This window comes from Orycteropus afer, unplaced genomic scaffold (assembly GCF_000298275.1).
Source record: "Orycteropus afer afer isolate SDZICR_OR568_19922 unplaced genomic scaffold, OryAfe1.0 scaffold00317, whole genome shotgun sequence".
Lineage (NCBI taxonomy): Eukaryota > Metazoa > Chordata > Mammalia > Tubulidentata > Orycteropodidae > Orycteropus > Orycteropus afer.
The window spans coordinates 2,311,684-2,335,025 of NW_006921904.1; the positions used below are offsets into that span (position 1 = coordinate 2,311,684).

General features: G+C 44.4%; 1 protein-coding gene across 1 annotated transcript in view; it reads right to left on the reverse strand.

Annotated features, from left to right (window-relative positions):
• Positions 1–23,342, reverse strand: part of RETREG1 (reticulophagy regulator 1) — a 245,761-nt gene that overhangs the window by 167,092 nt on the left and 55,327 nt on the right. Inside the window, exon 2 of the mRNA XM_007951902.2 lies at positions 9,430–9,536. Coding sequence (XP_007950093.1) covers positions 9,430–9,536 — 107 coding nt within the window. The remainder of the gene's footprint in view (positions 1–9,429; positions 9,537–23,342) is intronic.

Genomic DNA, 23,342 nt, shown 5'->3' on the forward strand with positions numbered 1-23,342 from the left:
GCTGTTGCATTGTGGTAAACTGTGGTCAATGACATGAGACAAAGTATATGTGAACTGCTGTATAGAAAGTGAATGTGCTCTGTAAATCTTCACCCAAATCACAATAAATTAAAAAAAAAAAAAATAACAGCTTTGAGAATGGTCTCTAGCTTATGGCACACTTGAACCATTCAAGTAGCCGTGTCATTGTTCAGCAGCCTGCCATCCTCTGCCAACCTTGGCACCTTCAATGAACTTGAATTAATGGCCTGCTGTGTGGTTTTGTAACATGGGGACTATGCCTTGTTACTTGTCACCTTTGGGCTTGTCAGCCTCAGCAGCCAGCAGCTGTCTCAGTGAAAAAATGCCTCTAGCTCTCCAGTGGGCCAGGATCAAGAGGCAGAGCTGAAGTCCAAGGTCGAAGTGCTTTCACGTAGCCCCTAAAGCCTGGCACTTTGAACTCAGACTTCTAGCCTCCTGAACAGTAAGAGAATAAACTCCTGTTTGTTCAAGCCATGCCATTTGGGGTAATAATATATTCCTATCAGAGCAGCACTAAGTAACCAGAACACGCTTTAACTCATTTTTCACAAAAGTGAAAATCCTCTTCAGACTTCTGTTGGTTAGTGAATACAGGTACTAATGTAGGTCTTTCATAAAAGTGAAATGGTGTAAAGCAAACTTTTGAAAAGCAGTGGATACTTGTAGCTCCACTTTTTTGCACATTTATTTCATATTAAACATCTAAGATGGTATCACAGATAATAATTGGAAGGAAAGGGTGTGTGCTGGTTAATTTTATGTGTTATTTTGGCTATGCCCACGGCCCAGTTGTTTGGTCGCTGTCAAGACATTGCTATGGAAGTATTTTGTTGATGTGATTGACACTTATAACCAGTTGCTTCTAAGTAAAGTGGATTACACTTGATAATGCAGGTGGGCCTTATCCAATCAGTGGAAGATTTTTAAGAATGAAAATTGAGATTTCTCTAACATAAAATCCTGCTGGAGTTTCTAGCCAGCCTGACCTATGCATTTTGGATTTGCCAGCTCCACAATTGCGTAAAATAAATCTCTCTTCTCTCTCCCTCTCCCTCTCCCTCTCTCCCTCTTTCTTTCTTTCTCCCTCTCTCTCTCTCTTTCCTGGAGAACCCTGACTAATATACTGTATGATTAAATTCTTCACAATAGAAATGGAATATCTTTAGCCAAAATCGCTGTGAAAAGTAGAAAAGTCGAGAGAGACAGCAGACAACAGAACTCGCCCTGGGCCTCCCTGACTTGGTGGTCCTCCCATTGTTGCTGTCAGCCAAGGTATCTCATCAGGATGGCTGGCAGTTGTGAGTGAAGTCATGGAGTTACTTCAACTGGATCTGGCTCCGACTTGAGTCTGTGCCTCCCAGAGTCCAATTCATCACAGCAGTGCCCGGGGCTGAAAAGCCTGCAGAGTCAGGGCTGCTGCCAACTATTTACAGGACTCAAACGGGTCTTTGTCCTGAAAGACTGCAAGAAATGAGGCCGAGGCAGGCAACAGTACTCTTCACAGCCACAGGAGCCTGCAGAATGCTGGGAAAGAATGACTGGCGCAGTAATCATTCCCATGTCTCCCCTGCTCTCATGAGGCAGAAATGCCGTTTTAAAGCAATGTCATCTGGTGAGAACCCTGAGTGGAGGATAAGCCTTTGATGAGCGCTGACGATGGGAGGGGGCCATGAGAGCACATCTGAGCAGAGACACTGAGTGTTTCTGGGTCTCCACAGCTAGCCCGGAGTCTCCACTGGCTCTGGAACACAAAAGCCTTCGACATACACTGACTGACGACTAAACACCACCGTGTTGGGTGGACAGTGTGTCACAGCTGAACAGAGTGAGTGGTTCCTGGGCACAGGCATGTCTGTGTCAGGCTTGTATTGGACCCTCCCACCCATCTGCAGTATGAGGATGTTTCCAGTAACATATCAGACAGCGTTCCACTGCTGCTCAGAACGTTGTCACTGGTCAATTCTTTGAGAAATAGATGGCCCCCTCCCTCTTCCTAGTCTGTCTTAGCCTGGCAGCTCTGCTGAAACCTGTCCACCATGGGTGACCCTGCTGGTATTTGAATTACTGGTGGCATAGCCTGCAGCCTCACAGCAACCTGCAAGCCACCACAGTACAAGAAATGGACTGACAGTGTCAGTACAAGCGACTGACAGTGTCAGTACAAGGAACTGACTGACAGTGTGAGGATGGGTTTCCCCAATTCCAGGACTCTCCAGGTAACACAAAGGGGGATGCTTGCACCTACTAACTGAAAGGCTCAAACCCACCCAGAGCTGCCTCAGAAGACAGGTCTGTTGATCTGCTTCTAAAAAGTCACAGCCATGAAATCCTATGGAGCACAGTTCTACTTCAACACACACAGGATGAGCTGGAATTAACTTGACGGCAACCGGTCTTGTTTTTTGCCCAGTATCACAGGATAAAAAGGCTGAGATCGTGTAGTTACTTTAGTAACAGCCCCTCAAAATATCAGGCCCTCATCCCTAGAGTCTATAAAAGTTGCCTTATAGGGAATATACCCATGACCATGTATAAGGTTGGCAGACAGTATTTCTACATACATATTTGTATGTGCTATAAGAATGTCCATAGATATAGTAGAGCTAACAAGGGCCAAAGTTATGACAACTTCTTAGCCACAGCCCACCAACCAGAGGGAGCAAGTTGTTGAACCGGTGGGCTCAGGACCATGGTCACAGGGGACATTAAGCTCAATTGGCATAACACACTACACAGTAACATTGTTCTTCTATCCTATGTTGGCGAGTAGAGACTAGGGTCTTAAAAGCTTGCAAGCAGCCATCTAGATGCAACAATGGGTGTCTCCTCATCCAGAGCAAAGAAGAATGAAGAACCAAAGACACATGGAAACAATTAGTCCAAGGGACTATCTCACCCTATACAACCATGAGACCAGAAAAACTAGATGGTGCCCAGCTACCACTGTCAACCATTTGGAAAGGGATCAATGCAGGAGATTCTCCATGGAGTGGGAGAACAAGGTGGAACTAAACTCAAAATCATAAAAAATACCAGGTTTACTGGTCTGATAGAACCTGGTGAGACCCCAAAAAATATGGCCCCTAGTTACCCTTCAGGTCTGGAATTGAACTTACTCCTATGGCTTCCAGCCAAAAAATAGACAAACATATAGAGTGAATATTTACATCAGGTAGATACACTCCTTAGAACAATCAATCATGGGAGAACAGAAGGGCAGTGTTTGCACAGGGAATAGCTCAAGGGGCAGGAATGCATAGGAAAGAAGGACACAGGGAAGAGGTAACCACAGGGAGGAAGTGGGAAAAGGGATGTCGCATTATAGGGATTGCAGTCAATGTCATGAAACAAAACGTTAATGAACTGCTGTACGGAAAATGAATTTTCTCTGTAAACTTTCACCCAGATCACAATAAAAAAATTTTCTTTACAGTTGCCTTATACAGAGAAAGGATCTTTGCAGATACAATTAAGTTAAGGACCATGCGATGGGAGGGCTAGCCTTGATTATCTGGGTAGACCCCCAAATGCAGTAACAAGTGTCCTCATAAGAGGGAAGCAGGAAGACGTGATTCAGACAAAAGAGGAGGCAACGTGACCATGGAGGGAGAGACTGGAGTGGTGCAGCTCCAAGACAAGAACACCTGTAACCACCAAAAGTGAGAAGAGGCAAGAACCAATTCTCCCAGAAACTTCTTCTGAAGGAGTGCAAGCCTGCTGACACCTTGGTTTCAACCCAGTGATACTGATTTAGGACTTCTGACCTCAGAACTGTGGAAGAATTCATCTCCGCTGTTTTAAACCACCAAGTCTGCAATAATTTGTCATAGCAGCCATAGGAAACTAACACTCTCTTCGGTAGCTTCTCCACAGGCACGGAATGGCATGAACTAGCACAAGAACTAGACCTCTTAGTCTAATAGTCATTCAACTCTACCACCTTAGTTTTGGGGGATTTTTGTTTAGTTTTTGATAAAACAATTTATTTTGTTTTATTGTTGTTGAGAATATGCACATCATAAACACACCAGTTCAAGTTTCCACACATACAATCAGGCACATTGATTACATTCTTTGAGTTGTGCGACATTTACACTCTCCTTTTCTGAGTTGTTTCTCCTCCATTAACATAAACTCACTGTACCCTAAGGTTCCTAACTAATCTTTCAAGTTGCTGCTGTCAGTGTGAGTCCATATAAACCAAAAACACCAAACCCACTGTCGTTGAGTTCATTTCGACTCATAGCAACCCTATATAGTGAGATCTTAAAGCACATAATGCTCAAGGTAGACGTCCTTTTCCAGTTCAGCTAAGCTACTGTTGGTTTAAAAATGACTTCAGGAGATATTTTTGGTTTAAAGTTTAAAGGTTGCCCCTTTTGTACATACAGTACTGTGATATCAGTGAAGCCAAACATTGATATACAGGTGGGTGGATGGATGGATGGATGGACAGGCTGAACTATTAGTGCCTAAGGCATTCACTGCTAACCAGAAGGCTCGTAGTTCAAACCCATCAGCCACTCCTCAGGAGAAAGGTTGGGCAATCTAGTTCCATAGTGATACTGCCTCGGAAACCCAAGGAGAGGTTGCTATGAGTCGGATCTGACTCAAGAGCAATGAATTTTTTTTTTTTTAAATGCAGGGGGGGGGTGTGCCAAGACCATGTATAGGGTTGGCAGATAATGTTTCTACAAATGTATTGGTATGTTCTGTAAGAATTCCCAGGTATATATAGGAGAGCTGACAAAGGACAAGGTTGTAGTCACTTCTTGGCCACAGCCAGCTACCCAGAGGGAGAGAGTAGCTGGACCTGTGGGCTTGGGACCATAGTCACAGGGGACATCAAACTCAATTGGTATAACATACTACACGAAAACTTTGCTCCACATCCTACTTTGGCAAGTAGTGAGTGGGATCTTAAAAGCTTGCAAGCAGCCATCGATGCAATGATGGGTCTCTCTTCGTCCAGAGCAAAGAAGAATGAAGAAAACCAAAAATTCATGGAAACAATTAGTCCAGGTGACTGGTATACCAGGTGATCCTCAGCCTATATGACTAGGAGACCAGAAGAACCACATGGTGCCCAGCTACCACTGTCAACCACTCTGAGGGGGATCTATTTAGGAGTTCCTGGATAGAGTGGGAGAACAATGTGGAACAAAACTTAAAATCACAAAAAAAAGGGCAGGTTTCCTGGTATGATAGTAGAGCTGGTGAAAGCCCTATGACTATGGCCCCTGGCTGCCCTTCAGGTCTGGAATTGAACCCACTCCTGTGGCTTCCAGCCAAACAAAAGACAGGCATATAAGCTGGACATTTACATTAGGTAGATACACTCCTTGGAGAGATCAGTCATGGGATAATTGAAGGGCTGTGTATGCACAAGGAGACAGCTCGGGGGCAGGAGTGCATGGGAGGGAAGAACACAGGGAAAACATAACTAAGGGGAGGAAGTAGAAGGGACCTGCTGCATTGTGGAAAATTGCAGTCAATGTCATGAGACAAAGTATATGTGAGCTGCTGTATGGCAAGTGAACTAGCTCTGTAAACATTCACCCAAATCACAATAAAAGTTTAAAAAAAAAAATTTAAAGATTATCTTATGGCAAGTTTCAGGGGTCCACGTAGCCTCCATGATTCCAGAAAGTCTGGATTCCATAAGAGTTTGAAATTCTGTTCTACATTTTCCCCCCTTTTGATAAGGATTCTGCTACAGATTCTTTGATAAAAATGTTTAGTAACAGTAGCCAAACAGAAGAGGCAGTTATTCATGGAGGAAATTGTAGTTTTTTAATAGACCGAATCATCATAACAAGCAGTTTCCTGCAACTTGTGAATATGAAGTTTCCACATTTTGCAAAAATATCAAGCCAGTGAGTCATGATGGAAATAATCTCTGTTTAAGGGGCCAAGAAGTGAAAAAGGATAGTTATGAAGTCTTTAGACTTCTTCCTTGGCATTTCTCATTTGTCTGTTCTTTATAACTTGTGTCTAGATTGGGACAAAATTTTGAGATACAACAAAGTATCAAGACATCCCACTACATTTCTGAGTGCACCAGCTCTAGGAGCTAAAATGATTGCTGATCACTTTGTAATTGATTTTCCAATGGCTATATTGTCTATGATTCCCCAGAAGGAGACCCCAGAGGGCGAAAACCTTTACAAAATCTCCTGGGAGTCACAGGCTCTTTGGTTCAAAGCAGAAACACAAGGATCATTATGTACCAATCCAACTCTTCTGCCAAACCCTAATCTACTGAGAAGATCCACCTGGAGGCAGCCTTAGCCACCTATGGTAGATAGAAGGTATCGAAGTAGCAAGAGCTGGTTAGGTTGACCTGAAAAATGATGACCTGGCAAATACTGTGTTATATATATATATATATTTCTTTTTTACCCCCAGATGACAAAATATACTACATACATTTTTAGAGAATATGTTCACTAATACTAACAGATAATATATATTTTTTTTTTTTTTTTACAATTTAAAAAAAGAGAGAGAGAGCTGGTGAAGTTAAAAAGTTATGGGTGTCACGTGTCTCACGTGTCTTTATTCTGAAACAGAAAGGAGAGGGTAGTGGGGCGAGGGACAAATAGAGAGGTTAGGGGGACAGGGAAAGAGAGGAGAGAAGGGGGCAGAGAAGGAGAGGAGAGAGAGTGTGTTCACCACAGTGTACACTCTACAGACACATAAAGGCAATGACTGGACAGAAAGAAACTTGTTCACCTTCCCAAAACACTGGAACAAAGGGAGTGCCTTCCAACCCTGATACTCACCTGTGTAAACAACTGCCCTGCCACCACTGTCAACCACTCAAAAAGGATCAAAATAGGAGATCCTGGATAAAGTGGGAGAACAACGTGGGAAAAAACTCAAATTCATTTTAAAAAAAAGAACAGGTCTGATAGAGCCTGGTGAGACCCCTGAGACTATGGATCTTAGTTACCCTTCAGGTACAGAACCGAACTCACTCCTGTGCCTTCCAGCCAACCAATAGACAGGCACACAGGGTGAACATTTACATCAGGCAGATACTATTCTAATAGAACGATCAATCATGGGAGAACAGAAAGGCAGTATAGTTCAGGGGGCAGGAATGCATGGGAGAGAAGGACACAGGGAAGAGGTAACTACAGGGAAGAAGCAGAAAGAAAGCTGTTACAATGTGGGGAACTGCAGTCAATGTCATGAAACAAAATGTGTATAAACTGCTACATGGAAAATGCATTTATTCTGTAAACTTTCACCCAAATCACAATAAAAAAATTTTTAAATTGCAGCCTTAGCATTTCAATTGTAACACCCTTCCCTTCTCTGAGACCCTTCTAGCCCACTCCCTCACATTTTCTGTTGTTGTTGCTGTTAGCTGCTGTTGAGTTGAACTGCTGTATGGAAGATGAAATTGCTCTGTAAACCTCCACCCAAATCACAATTTTTTTAAAAAAGATCTCCCCTCCCACATACTTGTCCTATCAAAAGGTATGTCCTATATGACCCATTGCCCTGAATAAAGGTAGGCCTATGATTACAGCAGAAGTGACTTCTGTGGCTATGTGGTGTGATGGTCATTTTCATATGGCTTTTCTAGCCACGTTCTTATAACTCCCACCAAATGACTGATAGCACTAAAGAGCTTTTTAACACTTGACCAAGCAGGGCAGAGGCCAGGGGCTGAGGGCCAGAGAGAGGCCTGCCTCTGGGCTTGTCTGAGAAGAGGCTGTCCTGACTGAAGAACTGTACTCTGAGCCATTCTTGATCCTGAATTGTATGTAATCTGTTACTTCCCTAATAAACCCCATATTGTAAAAAAAAAAAAATCTACAAATGGTTTACATTTAAATCATTTAACAACTATAAAGAATATAATAATGTAAACAGGACTGACAGCACACCCACACATCGCCATGGATGGTAGATCCCTAACGGCTTATGTGCCAGGTCTTAGAGTTAGCATCAGGGAGGGGCAGGGTGTCTGCCTTCCCTAACATGGCCTCAGTACCGATGCCAGCTCTGGAACACGGGGCAGTTCTTACACGCGCCAATCCACATGGACCTCAACCAAAACCATCCCTCTATTTGGGGTAAAATCTAGTGAAATGAAAAACATCATTGTAATCCCTGCCTGGGTATTTTTCACCAAATCATTCTTCTCACATCCAGATTGCCAAGAGGGCTTTCTGCTCATGAATAAAACGCTTTCAAAACTGCACTGAAGAGGCACCTTCAAGTACAAGAAAGCTTGACTCAGATCTATAATGTAGTTTAAATTACCTAAAACACCCTAAGGAAATAGAAAGATAATACAACTGTCTCCCTTTTAAATCAGCCTTTTAAATCAGCTTTAAAAAGCTAATTCCTTTTTCATCATCAACTCAGTTTTTAAATTTTATTTAGCATTACATGTTTTAAGCCATAATTCATTGTTTTTCCTCATTGAGACGGAGAAAATTTTTATATAACCTAGTCCCATTTTCCAAGGAGCCATGGTGGCACAGTGGTTTAGTGCTTGGCTGATAACCACCAGGTCCGTGGGAGAAAGACGTGGCAGTCTGTTCCTATGAAGATTATGGCCTTGGAAACCCTACGGGGCAGACCTACTCTACCCTCCAGGGTCACTATGAGTCAGAGTCAACTCAATGACAACAGGATTAGCTCATTTTCTAACGGTCCCATGTCATCGTGAAGGATGAAATAAATGGCTAATCGTCACCCTCATCGCAGCTGACTTCAAGTTCAAAACAATGTTTAAAAGAACAATGCTTGTAGCCAAAAGAGAAGCCAGCATACAAATCTTTTGCCCAGGAGCACTAGCTGTGACTACAGACAACACCAGTTTTGTTAAGTGCTGCTGAGTTAGCTCCAACTCCTAGTGACCCTGTTATAGAACAGAATGAAATGCTGCCTGGTCCTGCACCATCCTCACAATCCTTGCTAGGCTTGAGCCCATCATTGCAGCCACTGTGTCAGTCCATCTTGTTGACGGTCTCTCTCTCACCTACTGACCTTCGACTTTGCCAAGTATGACGTCCTTCTCCAGCAACTGGTCTCTTAACCAGATGACTATTTGGATACCAGCACACTCAGTGCCTATGGAATCTGTCATTTTGCTCCTTTCAATAGACCAAACCAAAAAAACCAAACGCACTGCCGTCGAGTTGGATCCAACTCATAGCAACCCCGCCTTGGGTTTCCAAGGTGGTATCACTACAGAAGTAGATTGCCCAACCTTCCTTCTGAGGAGTGGCTTGTGGGTTTGAACCACCAGCCTTCTGGTTAGCAGTCAAATGCCTTAGGCACTACGCCACCACACCACCAGACTGGTTAATATGCCTACACAAACACCAGCCTTTCAGAGTCTAGCGAATTAAATACCATAAACTACAATCTGAGTTTTCTTACCTCTCATTCTCGACAGAACCATATCCTTAATTATTTGCATGATAACACGCCCAAGGACCGTGACTGCGAGCAGGTGATAGACTCTCCACGGAGTCAACGCAAGGAACCTGGAAGAGCCGAAAGAGACAAATCAGTACTTCAGACCTGGATTTTCTTTTCTTTTTAACAGTTTGTTCCCGCAACAAAAGCAAAGCAGACATTCAATAATGGTTTCACTTTTCAAAATCACCCCAGTGTGACCGCCTGAAAGTGATTTCAAAGGCATCAAAGTCAGCAGGGTACAAATGCTCGAGCCACGCGTGCTTTGGGGCTGGACGTTCGGCTCCAGTCTCTAATTTGGGCACAGGAGTTGCTATCTTGGGGATGGCCCAAATCTCACCGGCAGTGCCAGGCTCCTCTGCTAACAGATGGAGACTGGAACTGACCTGAAACAGAGTCAGGAGGAGCTCGTGAGGCACAGCTGCAGGGTTTCCTAACACAGGGTCTGAGTGAGTACCCTTTCATCAATGTCTCTGTCCTATGTTTGGTTTTGGCTTTGGTTTATGCCATCATCACTGCCCAGACTCTACCCCGACCCCAAGTCCCTTAAACATAGCAGTTACAGCTGTCTATTAACGTGCTGCACTGTGGCATCTTGCATGTTGCTGTGAGGCTGGATGCTATGTCACCAGTCTTTCAAATACCAGCAGGATCACTCATGGCGGATAGGTTTCAGCAGCTTCTAGACCAAGAGAGACCAGGAAGAAGGGCCTGGTGATCTCCTTCCTAAAGTTAGCCAAGGAAAACCTATGGATTATAACAGAATATTGTCTGATATGGAGCGGGAAGACGAGCCCCTTAAGTCGGAAAGCACTACACAACAGCCACAAGGACAGGTCGACACATACAGACAATTGTAAGGACGGCACGCCCCAGGCAGCGTTCCATGCTATTCAGTCAAAGGTGACTCTTACCCGCAAATGCAAATCACGGTCAGAATGCAATTGGCTAACTCTCCTCTTGAAGATCACTATCATTTTTGTCAACCTGCCCACCTCCTCTCCATAGGGAGAGAAACAAACAAACAAAAAAGCTTTACCACTAACAGTACCCAAGCCCTGTAGGACTTTTTTGGGGCTGGGCTTGTGAAGGAATGAAGGAGCAGAGAAGTGACGAGGAACGGCAAGCCTTCATCAGAGACCTGATGTTGAACCCTGTTTCACACAAGCTGCCAATGAACTGTGCTATAACCATCAGCCCACTGAAAAACTAATATAATTTATTTAACAACTAAAAGTCACTTGACACTAGTTGCAAGCCCCTGTAGGAGACAGGGAAAGTAACTACTGCAGGGAACTTACTTTCTCATTAGACACACACATGGCCAAGGCAGGTGACAAACCAAGGACATGAGTCTGAGGTGCGGTTAAGCACAGGCCAAAGGTTGAACAAAGTACAAAGGAGGGAACATTCACTCAACCCAAATCAGGGAAGGCATCAGAGAAGGGGCACTTGACCTTGGCCTGGAGGATGTATGCAGTTCAGAGGAAAACAGAGGATGTTCCGAATAGAAGCTACAACATGAACAGAAGGCCAAGGCAGGTGGGGTCCCCTATCCCATCTGTATAGGAGAGGACTCACTAGCCAGATCATAGATACTTGTTGCTTTGGTGTTGGGAAGAACAGCACAGAACATGGCTGTAACAAGCACAACTTGACTGATGTTAACAATACCACTAAGAAGTGTACAAGAGAAAAGGATGTCTGAACCAAAGAATATGGTATAAATGATTGGACAGAAACACCAACACCAACAATAACCAACAAAAAATGAGTGTATAGTCACTAGGAGGTGTATAGGCATACAAACCAAAACCAAACCCACAGTCATCGAGTCAACGCTGAATCACAGCAACCCCCGTTGGGTTCCCAAAGCTGTAAATCCTCATGGAAGTGGATTGCTGCTGGTGAGTTTGAACCGCCAATCTTCTGGTTAGCAGTCAAATGCCTTAGGCTCTGCGCCACCAGAGCTTCTTCATATATGTGTATAGGCAGTTATGTGTGTGCACTGATAGAAGAATCTACATGTACAGATGTATATGCACATGTATATATATAGAACAAGAGGATACCACACGGTTTACAATCAAGAAGGGAGTGTGTTGGGGTAGTATTCTTTCACCATACTTATTCAATCTGTATGCTGAGCAAATAATCCAAGAAGATGGACTATATGAAGAAGAAAGCAGCATCAGGATTGGAGGAAGACTCATTAACAATCTGCTATAGGCAGACAATATAACTTTGCTTGCTGAATGTCAAGATGAGCTGAAGCACTTACTGATGAAGATTAAAGACTGCAGTATGGATTACACCTCAACATAAAGAAAACAAAAATCCTCACATCTGGACCAATAAGCACCATCACAATAAATGAAGAGAAGATTGACGTTGTCAAAGATTTCATATTACTTGTTTCCACAATCAACACCAATGGAAGCAGCAGTCAAGAAATCATATGTTGTCATATTGCGCTGAGCAAATCTGCTGCAAAAGACCTCTTTAAAGTGTTAAGAAGCAAAGATGTCTCTTTGAAGACTAAGGTGCCCTAACCCAAGCCATGGTGTTTTCAATCGCCTCATATGCATGTGAAAGCTGAACAATGAATAAGGAGGACCAAAGAAGAGTTGATGCTTTTGAGTTGAGGGGTTGGTGAAAAATATTGAAAGTACCATGGACTGCCAGAAGAACGAACAAATCTGTCCTGGAAGAAGTGCAGCCAGAATGTTCCATGGAAACAAGAATGGCCAGGCTATGTCTCACCTACTTTGGTCATGTTGTCAGAAGGAACCATTTTCTGGAGAACGGTATTATGCCTGATAAAGTGGAGGGTCAGGGGAAAGGGAAAGGCCCTCAAGGAGATGGGCTGACCCAGTGGCTGCAACACGGGACTCAGGTATAGCAAGGATTGTGAGGCTGGCGCAGGACCAGGCAGTGTTTTGTTCTGTTGTACACAGGGTCACTAGATTGGGGCCAACTCATCAGCACCTAACAACAACAACATGTCCACAGAAGACAGATACTTCTCAGATATAGCCAAATACCTTGCGAGAATAGTTTTCTTGGTTTGAAGGCTTAGGACCTCGGTCTCATAGGACAACTCAGTCAATCAGCATCACAAAGTTCATGTTCTGCACCCTAGTGAGGTAAGTAGAGTCTGCGAGCAATAATGGTGGCACCACATGAAAAATATCATCAAAGTCCCTGAGCTGTAAATGTGGAAGTTGTTATTTTCATGAATGCCTTGTTATGTGTGTTTTCACCACAATAAAAGTAAACAACAACTACAAAAAAAATAAAGCTTGTGAGCTGCCATTTTAAGATACAACTATTGGTCTCTACTCATTAGGAGCAAAAGAGAAAAAAGGAAACCAAAGTCTCAGACTAGTTTATAGAGTTAACAGCCTACCCGAGCCATGATCTCATCCACCCTGAAACCAGAACTAGGTGGTGCCCAACTACCACTACCAACTATTTGGATCAAGACCACCATTCATGGGCCCTGAAAGAATGGGATAAAAATGCCAAACAGAACTCAAGCTCTTAAAAAGTCCAGACTTACATTATGCTGAAATAAGTCAACCGCAGAAGGACATTAGACGACGTGTAGCATTGGGAAAGTCAACTGCAAAGGAACTGTTTCAAGTGCTGAGGAGCAAGGATATCTCCTTGAGGACTAAGGTGTGCCTGACATAAGCCATGATATTTCCAATCGCCTCGTATGCATGTGAGAGCTGGACAATGAATAAGGAAGACCGAAGAAGAGTTGATGCTTTTGAGTTGTGGTGCTGGTGGAGAATGCTGAAAGTACCATGGACTGCTAAAAGAACTAACAGATCTGTCCTGGAGGAAGTGCAGCCAGAATGCTCCTTGGAAGCAAGAATGGCCAGACTTCGTCTCACCTATTTTGGTCATGTTGTAAGAAGGGACCACTCCCTGGAGAAGGATGTCATGCTTGGTAGGGTGGAGGGTCAATGAAAGAGGGGGAGGCCTTCAACGAGATGGATTGACAAGGTGGCTGTGATGATGGGCTCAAGTATAGCAGGGATTGTGGGGCTGGCGTGGGATCGGGCACTGTTTCATTCTGCTGTGCATGGGGTCGTTATGAGTTGGAAACGACTCGACGGCACTTAACAACAACAACACAGAAGGATAAATATTGTATTAGTCCGTTATTGTAAAAATCAAAGAAAGGTATATACATGGAAGGAGATTTTCTTTGTTGGTTACCTGGGGTGGGAGGGAAGGGGAGAGGAGGGAACACTGTTAGATAGGTAGAGATAAGTATTGATTTGGGTGAAGAGAAGGCCAAGGTACCAAATGTGAGTGATCAGCTTGGTGGCACTGAAGAAGAAGACACCGAGAGGTACATGGGAGGTGCAGATAACAAAGAAGAACCCTTTTGCACATACAGTACTGCGTTGTCAGTGAAGGCAAGCATGGGTATACAGGTGGACAGGCTGAACTATTAGGTATGTCTATGCAGCAGGGAGTGTACCCAAGACCATGTATAAGGTTGGCAGACAATGGTTCTATAAGGGTATTTGTATGCTCTGTAAGAATTCCCAGGTGTATAGTAGAGCTGACAAGGGACAACGTTGTAGCCACTTCTTGGCTACAGCCAGCTACCCAGAGGGAGCAAGTAGTTGAACCTGTGGGCTCAGGACCATAGTTGCAAGGGACATCAAGCTCAACTGGCATAACATACTACACAAAACATTGTTCCATATCCTTCTTTGGCGAGTAGTGACTGGGATTTTAAAAGCCTGCAAGCTGCCATCTAGATGCAACTATGGGTCTCTCCTCGTCCAGAACAAAGAAGAAAACCAAATATTCATGGAAACAATTAGTCCAAGCAACTGACACACCATGCGATCCACAGCCTACACAACTATGAGACTAAAAAAACTAGATGGTGCCCGGCTACCACTGGCAACCACTCAGAGGGGGATCTATGTAGGAGATCCTAGATAGAGAAGGAGAACAATGTGGAACAAAACTGAAAATCATTTGGGGGAAAAAAGGGGGTGGGGGGCCAGGTTTGCTGGTTTGATAAAGCCTGGTGGAACCACTGACACTATGGCCCCTAGCTGCCCATCAGATCCGGAATTGAACCCACACCTGTGGCTTCCAGCCAAACAATAGACAGGCATATGAGTTGAACATTTACCTGAGGTAGATACACTCCTTGGAAAGAACAATCATGGGAGAAAGAAGGGCTGTTTATGCACAGGGAGACAGTTCAGGGGGCAGGAGTGCATGGAGGGTTGGACACAGGGAACAGGTAACTATGGGGAGAAACTGGGAAGGGAGCTGTTGCACTGGGGTAAATTGTAGTCAGTGTCATGAGACAATATGTATATGAACTGTTGTATGGAAAGTGAATTTGCTCTGTAAACTTTCACCCAAATCACAATAAAAAAAATAAAAGAAAGTCCAGACTTACTAGACAAGTTGAGACTAAAGATTCCCTAAGCCGGTTGCCCAGAGATACTCTTTAAACCTTGAACAGAAACTATCACCTGACATCACCTCTCAGCAAAATAGCAGATCGGCACACAAAATAAAGGATATTATCCATGAATACGGTGCTCCATTAAGGAACCATCTATATGAGACCAAAAGGCCGGCAATTTCTCTAAAGCAAAGATGAGAAGGTGCGGGGTAGGGAAGCGAGAGTCCCGGGAAAGCAGCCAGAGCACAAAGAGAGCGCACACAAGCTGTGAAAACTTAGCTAGTGCCGCTGAGCAATCAGTGCGGGAACTGTCAAATGGGAACCTAATTTCTCTGAAAACACAAGGAAATATATAAAACGAAGAAGGTCAGGTTAGGGAAGGGCAGGTGTGGCTGGGCCACAGGAGGAGTGCCGGGTAAGGAGGACCCGGAGCAGAGCAGTAAGCGGGGAGCTGGGAGACGGGCACTGAAAGACGCAAGTGAACAGATGGGCCAGGGGCAGACTCTACGGCAGACCCTGAACGATACACTGGGCCCCTGGTCTTTGTGGTACAGGCAACAGAGAGAAGGCTGAAGACACAGAATAGGAAAATGAAGTAACGGCTGATTGAGGAAGACGTCTGGGACCACAAGAAGTAGGTGGAAATTTGGAGTCAAGGACACAAACCACAAGATCATGAGAAGTGGCTCTCCATGAGATTCTGGGAAAAGGTGTGAGCTAAGTCCTTTAATCCAAGGTAGGCAACCTAGTGCAAGTTCTGTTTCCAACAGTAATGGTACGTATGACCTGGGCCAGTAAAACAAGGGGTGACACCAGGTCAGTGCTTCTTAAACAAGGTCTGCAACTGCCAGCAGGATAGCTGCCTGGCAACCTTGTCAAAATACAGATTCCCAGAGCCCAGGAACTTCCCTCAGGGTCCTCTGAAACAGATGGTTTAATTACTAGCATTTGGTGGTGTGGTGCCTAAGGCATTCGACTGCTAACCAGAAAGCTGGAGGTTCAAAACCACCGGCCACTCCTCGGAAGGAAGATGGGGCAATCTACTTCCGTAGAGATACTGCCTCGGAAACCCAAGGAGGGGTCGCTATGAGTCAGATACAACTCGACAGCAATGAGTTTGCTTTTTTTTTTTTTTTCAATAAATAAATATTCATTTACCAATTGCTTATATGGGGCCAGCACTGTGCTACAAAAAAAGGAATACAATGGCCACAAAAAGCCAATGCAATTTTGAAAAAAAAGAACAAAATGGAAAGACTCACACTCCCTGATTTCAAAACTACAATAAAGCTACTGTAATCAAAAGAGCCATCCACAGCATTGAGGATGAGAAAGACATAGAGAGGTACATGGGAGGTACAGACAACAATATGAACCCTTTTGTACATACAGTACTGAGTTGTCAGTGAAGGCAAACAAGGGTATATGGGCGGATAGAAGGGTGGGCAGGCTGAACGATTAGGTATGTCTATGAAACGGGGAGTGTATCCAAGAATATATATAGGGTTGGCAGACAATGGTCCTATAAGTTTATGTGAATGATCAGAATTCCCAGACGTATAGTAGAGCTGACAAGGGGCAAGGGTGTGGTCACGGCTTGGTCACAGCCAGCTACCCAGAGGAAGTAGTTGAACCTGTGGGCTTGGGACCATAGTCGCAGGGGACGTCAAGTTCAATTGGCATAATATACTATACAAAACATTGTTCCACCTCCTTCTTTGGCGAGTAGCGACTGGGATCTTAAAAGCTAGCAAGCTGCCATCTAGATGCAATGATGGGTCTCTCCTCATCCAGAGCAAAGAAGAATGAAGAAAACCAAAATTCATGGAAACAATTAGTCCTAGCTACTGGTACACCATCCGATCTGCAGCCTATATGAATATAAGACCAGAAGAACTAGATGGTGCCTGGCTACCACTGTCATCCACTTGAAAGGGGATCTATGTAGGAGATCCTTGATAGAGAGGGAGAACAATGTGGAACAAAACTCAAAATCATTTGGAGAAAAAAAAGAAAAAAAAAAAAAGGTGGGGACCAGGTTTGCTGGTCTGATAGAGCCTGGTGGAACCACTGAGACTATGGCCCCTACCTTTCCTTCAGATCTGGAATTGAACCCACACCTGTGGTTTCCAGCCAAACAAAAGACAGGCATATGAGTTGAACATTTACCTCAAGTAGATACACTCCTTGGAGAGAACAATCATGGGAGAAAGAAGGGCTGCTTGTGAACAAGGAGACAGCTCAGGGGGCAGGAGTGCATGGAGGGATGGACACAGGGAAGAGGTAACTATGGGGAGGAAGTGGGAGGGGAGCTGTTGCATTGTGGTAAACTGTGGTCAATGTCATGAGACAAAGTATATGTGAACCGCTGTATGGAAAGTAAATTTGCTCTGTAAACCTTCATCCAAATCACAATAAAATAAAAACAGCCATCCAAGACACAACAATTGGTCTTTATTCACCTGGAACAACAGAGGAAAAAGGAGAGTCAGGAAGAGGAAGAGGAAATGGAATCTGTGGCTAATTACCTCCATGAACAACTGCCTCTTTTGCCAAGAGACCAGAAGAACTGGATGGTGCCAGGCTACCACTGCTAAATGGTTTGATCAAAGATTCCATAGAATAATCCTGATCAAAAGGGGGGAAATGCAGGACAGAATTTCAGACCAGAATTCTCATGGGATACAGTTTTTTGGGTCTATAGAAGCTGGATGAACTCCTGAAACAAATGCCATGAGAGTCTCTGCATCTTAAACCAAAAATATCGTCTGAAATTTTCTTAAAACCAAACAATGGCTTAGCTTAACTAGTAAAAAAATATCTGCCTTGAGCATGTAGGATCAAGTTGACAGCAGCAACCCAAAAGATTAGACTGGAACCTTAAGGGGCAGTGAGTTTATTAAGTAGATGCGACTCGATGGCAGTACGTTTGGTTTGGTTTTTTTTTTTTTTTTTTTTTTTTGCACTGGTATAATGATAGGCATATGGACCAGTGCAATAAATTTAGAACTCAGAAATAAACTCATACATCTCCAGTCAATTGATTTTTGACAAGGATGGTAAGTCAATCCAATGGGGAAAGAACAGTCTCTTCAACAAATGGTGCTGGGAAAACTGCATCTCCCCATGCAGAAGCATGAAGATGGACCCATCCCTTACACCACACCCCAAAATTAACTCAAACCATAAACTCTTAGAACTAACCACAGGGATGATGTTTTGACAATGGAGTCTTAGACATGACACCAAAAGTTTAAACAATAAAAGATAAATTGTATTCATCAAAATCAAAACTTTTTGTATATCAAATAACTTCATCAAGAGAGAAGAGACAACCCACAGAAGGAGAAAAAACATAGTTAACTATACATCTGATAAGGGCTTATTAAACATCAAGAATATATAAAGAACTCCTTCAACTCAACAGCAAAAAGACAAACAATTCAATTAATTTTTTTCCAAAGAAGATATATAAATGATCGCTAAGCATATGAACAAAATGCTCATCACCAGTCAGTGGTATTGTTAGGTGCTGTTGCGTCAGCTCTACCCCATAGCGACCCTATGTACAACAGAACAAAACACCGCCCCATCACGCGCCATCCTCACTATCTTCGCCATTTGCAGCCACTATGTCAATCCACCTTGTTGAGGGCCTTTCCCTTTACTGCTGACCCTCTACTTTACCAAGCATGGTGTCCTTCTCCAGGGAACGGTCTCTCCTGACCACACTGCCAAAATACATGAGACAAAGTCTGGCCATTCTTGCTTCCAAACAGCATTGCAGCTGCACTTCTTCCAGGACAGATTTGTCACCAGTCATTAGGTAGGCGCTCTGGTAGCATAGTGCCTAAGGCACTGGACTGCTAACCAGAAGGCTGGTGGTTCAAACCCACCAGCCACTCCTCGGAAGGAAGATGGGGCAATCTACTTTTGTAGTGATACTGCCTTGGAAACCTAAGGAGGGATCGCTATGAGTCGGGTCCGACTCGACACTACGTAACAACAACAAAACAGTCATTAGGTAGGAGCTCTGGTAGTGGAGTGCCTAATGCACTTGACTACTAACCAGAAGGCTGGCAGTTCAAACCCACCAGCCACTCCTTGGAAGGAATGTTGGGCAATCTACTTCCACGGTGATACCACCTCAGAAACCCAAGGAAGGGTGGCTATGAGTCGAGTCTGACTCAACGGCAAACAACAACAAGTCATTAGGTAAATACAAATCAAAACCACAGTGACTGACCACTTCACACCCAGTAAATGCTTTCATAAGAAAAATGGAAAATAACAAGTCTTGGGTAAGGAAGTGGAAAAACTGGAACCTTCATCCTTTACTGGTAGGAATGTAAAATGATGCAGACACTTTAGGAAACATTTTGGTGGTTAAGTCACAGAATTACACATGACCCACCAATTCCACTTCTAGGTATATACCAAACGACTGGAAAGCAGGGACTCAAACAGAGACTCAAACACCAAGGTTCACAGCAGCACTACTCAAATTGTGCACTTAAAAAATAGTTGAACAAAGTTGTTTCCAACCAATCTTTTGCTTTACGTGAAAGCTGTCCCATACCCATCGTTGCAGGATCACTCAGTTGGAAGGAACTCGGAAGTCATCTGACTTACTTACCCCTTCCATCCAACCGATGATCCCCCTCAGTCAGACCCATCTGCGCCACCTAAGTACACTCTCAACTCAGGAAGCTCCACATTTCCTGCGGCATCCCACTATTCCTCAGGGGAGGACAGGATCCTGTTTTCACTCCCGTCACTAATACTTACTCCTGGGAATACACCAATGACTAAGGCCCACCCAGCCTTTCCCAGAGGAAGTTGGAAAGCAGGTAAACAAGTCTTTATAAGCTAAATCCATTCAAAATGGAGCCAGAGAAGAGAAGAGAGAGCCCGTAACTGTAGGAGGAAGCTGCAGAAAGCTTGAGAAGGGGCAGCCTTTAAGCTTTGACTTGCTAGGGGAACAGAGGCACAGGCATCCAGATAGGGGAACAGAGTAAGCAAAGGGATGCAAAAGGCCGTCAGACTAGCTAAGTGAAAGCCTGACCTTACTGCTTGCCTGAGGGCAGTGGTGGTGCAGTGACAGAAGTCTTGTCTTCCATGCAGAAGCCCTGGGTTCAATTCCCATCCAGTGTACCTCATCGCAGCCACCAATCATCGGTCAGTGGGGCCTACTTGTTGCCAAATGGGTTTCAACGGACCTTCCAGACCAATGGACCAGGAAGAAAGGCCTGGCAATCTACTTTTGGAAATCATCCAATGTGATGACAACAAAACCCTATGGATCCACAGTGATCTGATCCTGCTGTGCGTGGGGTTGCCAGGAATCAGGGACCAACTGGACAGCAGCTAACAAACACAACATTTGCCTCCCTTGATTCAGTGCCACACACAGAAGAAAACTCCAGGCAAATGAAATAGCTGATGAGAGTCAGGCACTGGTCCAATAGCTTTATACATATTCACTCATTTAATCCTTGTTTTTTGCCATCGATTTCGACTCACGCGAACCCTACAGGACAAGAGAATTGTCCCCACAGGGTTTCCTAGGCAGCGATCTTTATGGGAACAGGTTGCCAGCTCTTTTCTCCCACGGAACAGATGGAGAGTTTGAACTCCTGACCCCTAGTTTAGCAAGCTAGTGCTTCACCACCAGACCACCAAGTCTCCTGGTTTATCCTTACAGCAATCTAACGAGGAAGGTGCTACTGTTTCCCCTGTTTTACAGATAGACAAAGAGAGATTAAGGAATGTGCTGAAGGCCCCAAGACTGAGGAGTGGTAGACTGGGGTGGGAATCCAGACAGCTGGGCCCGGGGCTGGCTCTTCAAACTCTGCTAAAGGCCTCCAGACACAAGCTTCCGCCTCGGGGTCTGTTACCACATGACATGAGCAGGACTGTCACCAATCTCAGAGGATGTGCTCAGGACACACTGCTTTAAAAAGAAGCTACATGGGGAGTGTACAATAAGCTTAAGGGGTGCTGGGCACTGTCAAAGGCACCAACAGTCATCTGAGATGCACAAACTGAGGCCCCAGGAAAGACTCCTGGAGCGGCCCTGACAAGCACTGCCAAGGCCAGGGAAAGCACTCCCTGGTTGTTACAGTTCGAGCTGCGCCTCCCAAAATGTGCACTGTAAATCCTAGCCCCTACGCGAGGGACTGGGTTTTCTTTGTTACGTTAATGAGACCATTATTAGTGTAGGTGTGTCTCAAACCAATTCCACTTGAGATATGAAAGAGATTAGACAAGGAAGCTGGCAAGCAGAGATGGGGGAAGAGAGATGCCCAGCCACACGAAGATCCCCCAGGAGCAGCAGCTCAAGAGAGGTGAGGGCCTTCGTCCGGAGCCAGCCGAGGCCGAGAAAGAACGCTCCCCCCAGAGCCACCACCTTGCATCAGGACTCCTCAGCTGTGAGGAAATTATTTTGTTTGTTAAAATCACCCACTTATGACATTTCTGTTATAGCAGAACTAAATACCTAAGGCACTGGTGTCCAACATGGACCCTAAATTAAAGACCCTACAAGTAGACACTCCACGTGACACCCAACAGATGACAGTTGTTCTGCTTCTCACCCAGGGCTTCAAGCCAGTCTGCAACAGTTCAGTCATGGCCGATGGAGTGTACGTGTTGTATGGCAACCAAGTTTCTTGAGGGTGGGACTTTGACACCAGTAGGAAAGAGGCAGCAGTGCCCTGCTCAAAGATGGCGGCTGACACACATTCAAAGCATCATGGGTACCGAGCAGCAGGAAGTGGGCAGCCAAGGCCTTGTCCTGGGAAGGTGGGAGGCAGCAGGAGGTGGCCTTGATTTGGGAAGGTGGGAGGCAGCAGGAGGTGGGTCTGCACATGAGTCACAGCTCGAAGCCCCCAGCGCATGTACCATTGTTCCATTAGACTTCACTTACAAAACGCAAATTCAGAAGAAAATTAGTTATTTAGAAGTTCAAAGACACCAACAGTGGCACATTAATCACAAGTGAGGGGAACTCTCTCTGAGTGTGAAACCCTGGCCACCGTACAGGCCATACACCTGTGAAGCTGGCCCTGGCCTCCCTGTACCTTAAAGGGGAGGTCTCCACCAAAGTGAGCAATAGAGGCTTCCTTCCTTCATAACACTGCTTTCAGTGAGCCTAGGGACCTGTGACCTCATCAATGGATCCCAGAACTAAGACAATTCAGAAGCACCCATTTCAGCCATTCCTAAGCCCCTAGCTATCAGAACATCTTTCAATACATTGATGGGCTTTTTACAACTGTTCTGATTGCCTAGTGCTGCTCTGACAGAAATATACCACACATGGGAGGGCCTTAACAAACAGAAGTTTATTCTTACAATTTGGAGGCTTTAAGTCTGAGTTCAAAGTGCCAGGCTCTAGGGGCTGGGTGAAAGCCCCTCAACCTTGGGGTCCAGCTCTGCCTCTTGCTCCTAGCCCACTGGAACTAGTGGCATTTCTTCACTCAGACAGCTGCTGGCTGCTGAGGCTGACAAGCCCAAGGTTGGCAAGCAAAAAAGCACAGTCCTGATGTTATCAACCACACAGCAGGCCATTAACTTAAGTCCATTGTAAGTCCTAATGTCGGCAAAGCATAGCAGGCTGCTAACAATGACATTGCTACATGCAGGATCCAAGTGTGCCATAAGTTAGAGACCATTGCTAAAGCTACTTCTTATATCTGGGAAGCAGATCACATACCCAAAGCAGCTAACTACTCAGCTGCTTATGGTAGGTCCCACCATGGAGGTGACTGCCAGTTTCATCATGAGGAATAACTACCACCAGCTGCCCAGCCACTCAACCAGGCCTAGCCAAGTTGACACAAAAACATAACCACCACAACTAATTAAAAGAAAAAAATAAACAAACTACTATATCGTTTTTAATTTAAATATTATTTTTGTTACAAAAACTAGTTGGGTTTCTGTATACTAGCAATGAGAAATCTGAAATAGAAATTAGGAAAATGATTCCATTTACAACAGCATCTAAGAGAATAAACTATGTAGGAATAAATTTAACCAAGGATGTGACTTATTCAATGCAAATTATGAAAAACTGCTAAAAGAGAGTAAACCAAAAAAAAAAAAAATCACTGCCATCAAGTCAATTCCAACTCACAGCAACCCCTTTTGGGTTTCTGAGGTGGTAAATCTTTACGGAAGTAGATCGCTCCATCTTCCTTCCACAGAGTGGCTGGTGGGTTTGAACAACCAACCCTCTGGTTAGCAGTCAAATGTCTTGGCATCATGCCACCACAGCTAAAGAACAGTTAAATATATGGAAGATGTTCCGTGTTTATGAGTTGGAAAACTTAAGTTTTTTTTTTTTTTTTTTTTTTAACATAGTAACAGCACCCAAAATAATCTACAGATTCATGGCAATCCCAAGCAAAAATTC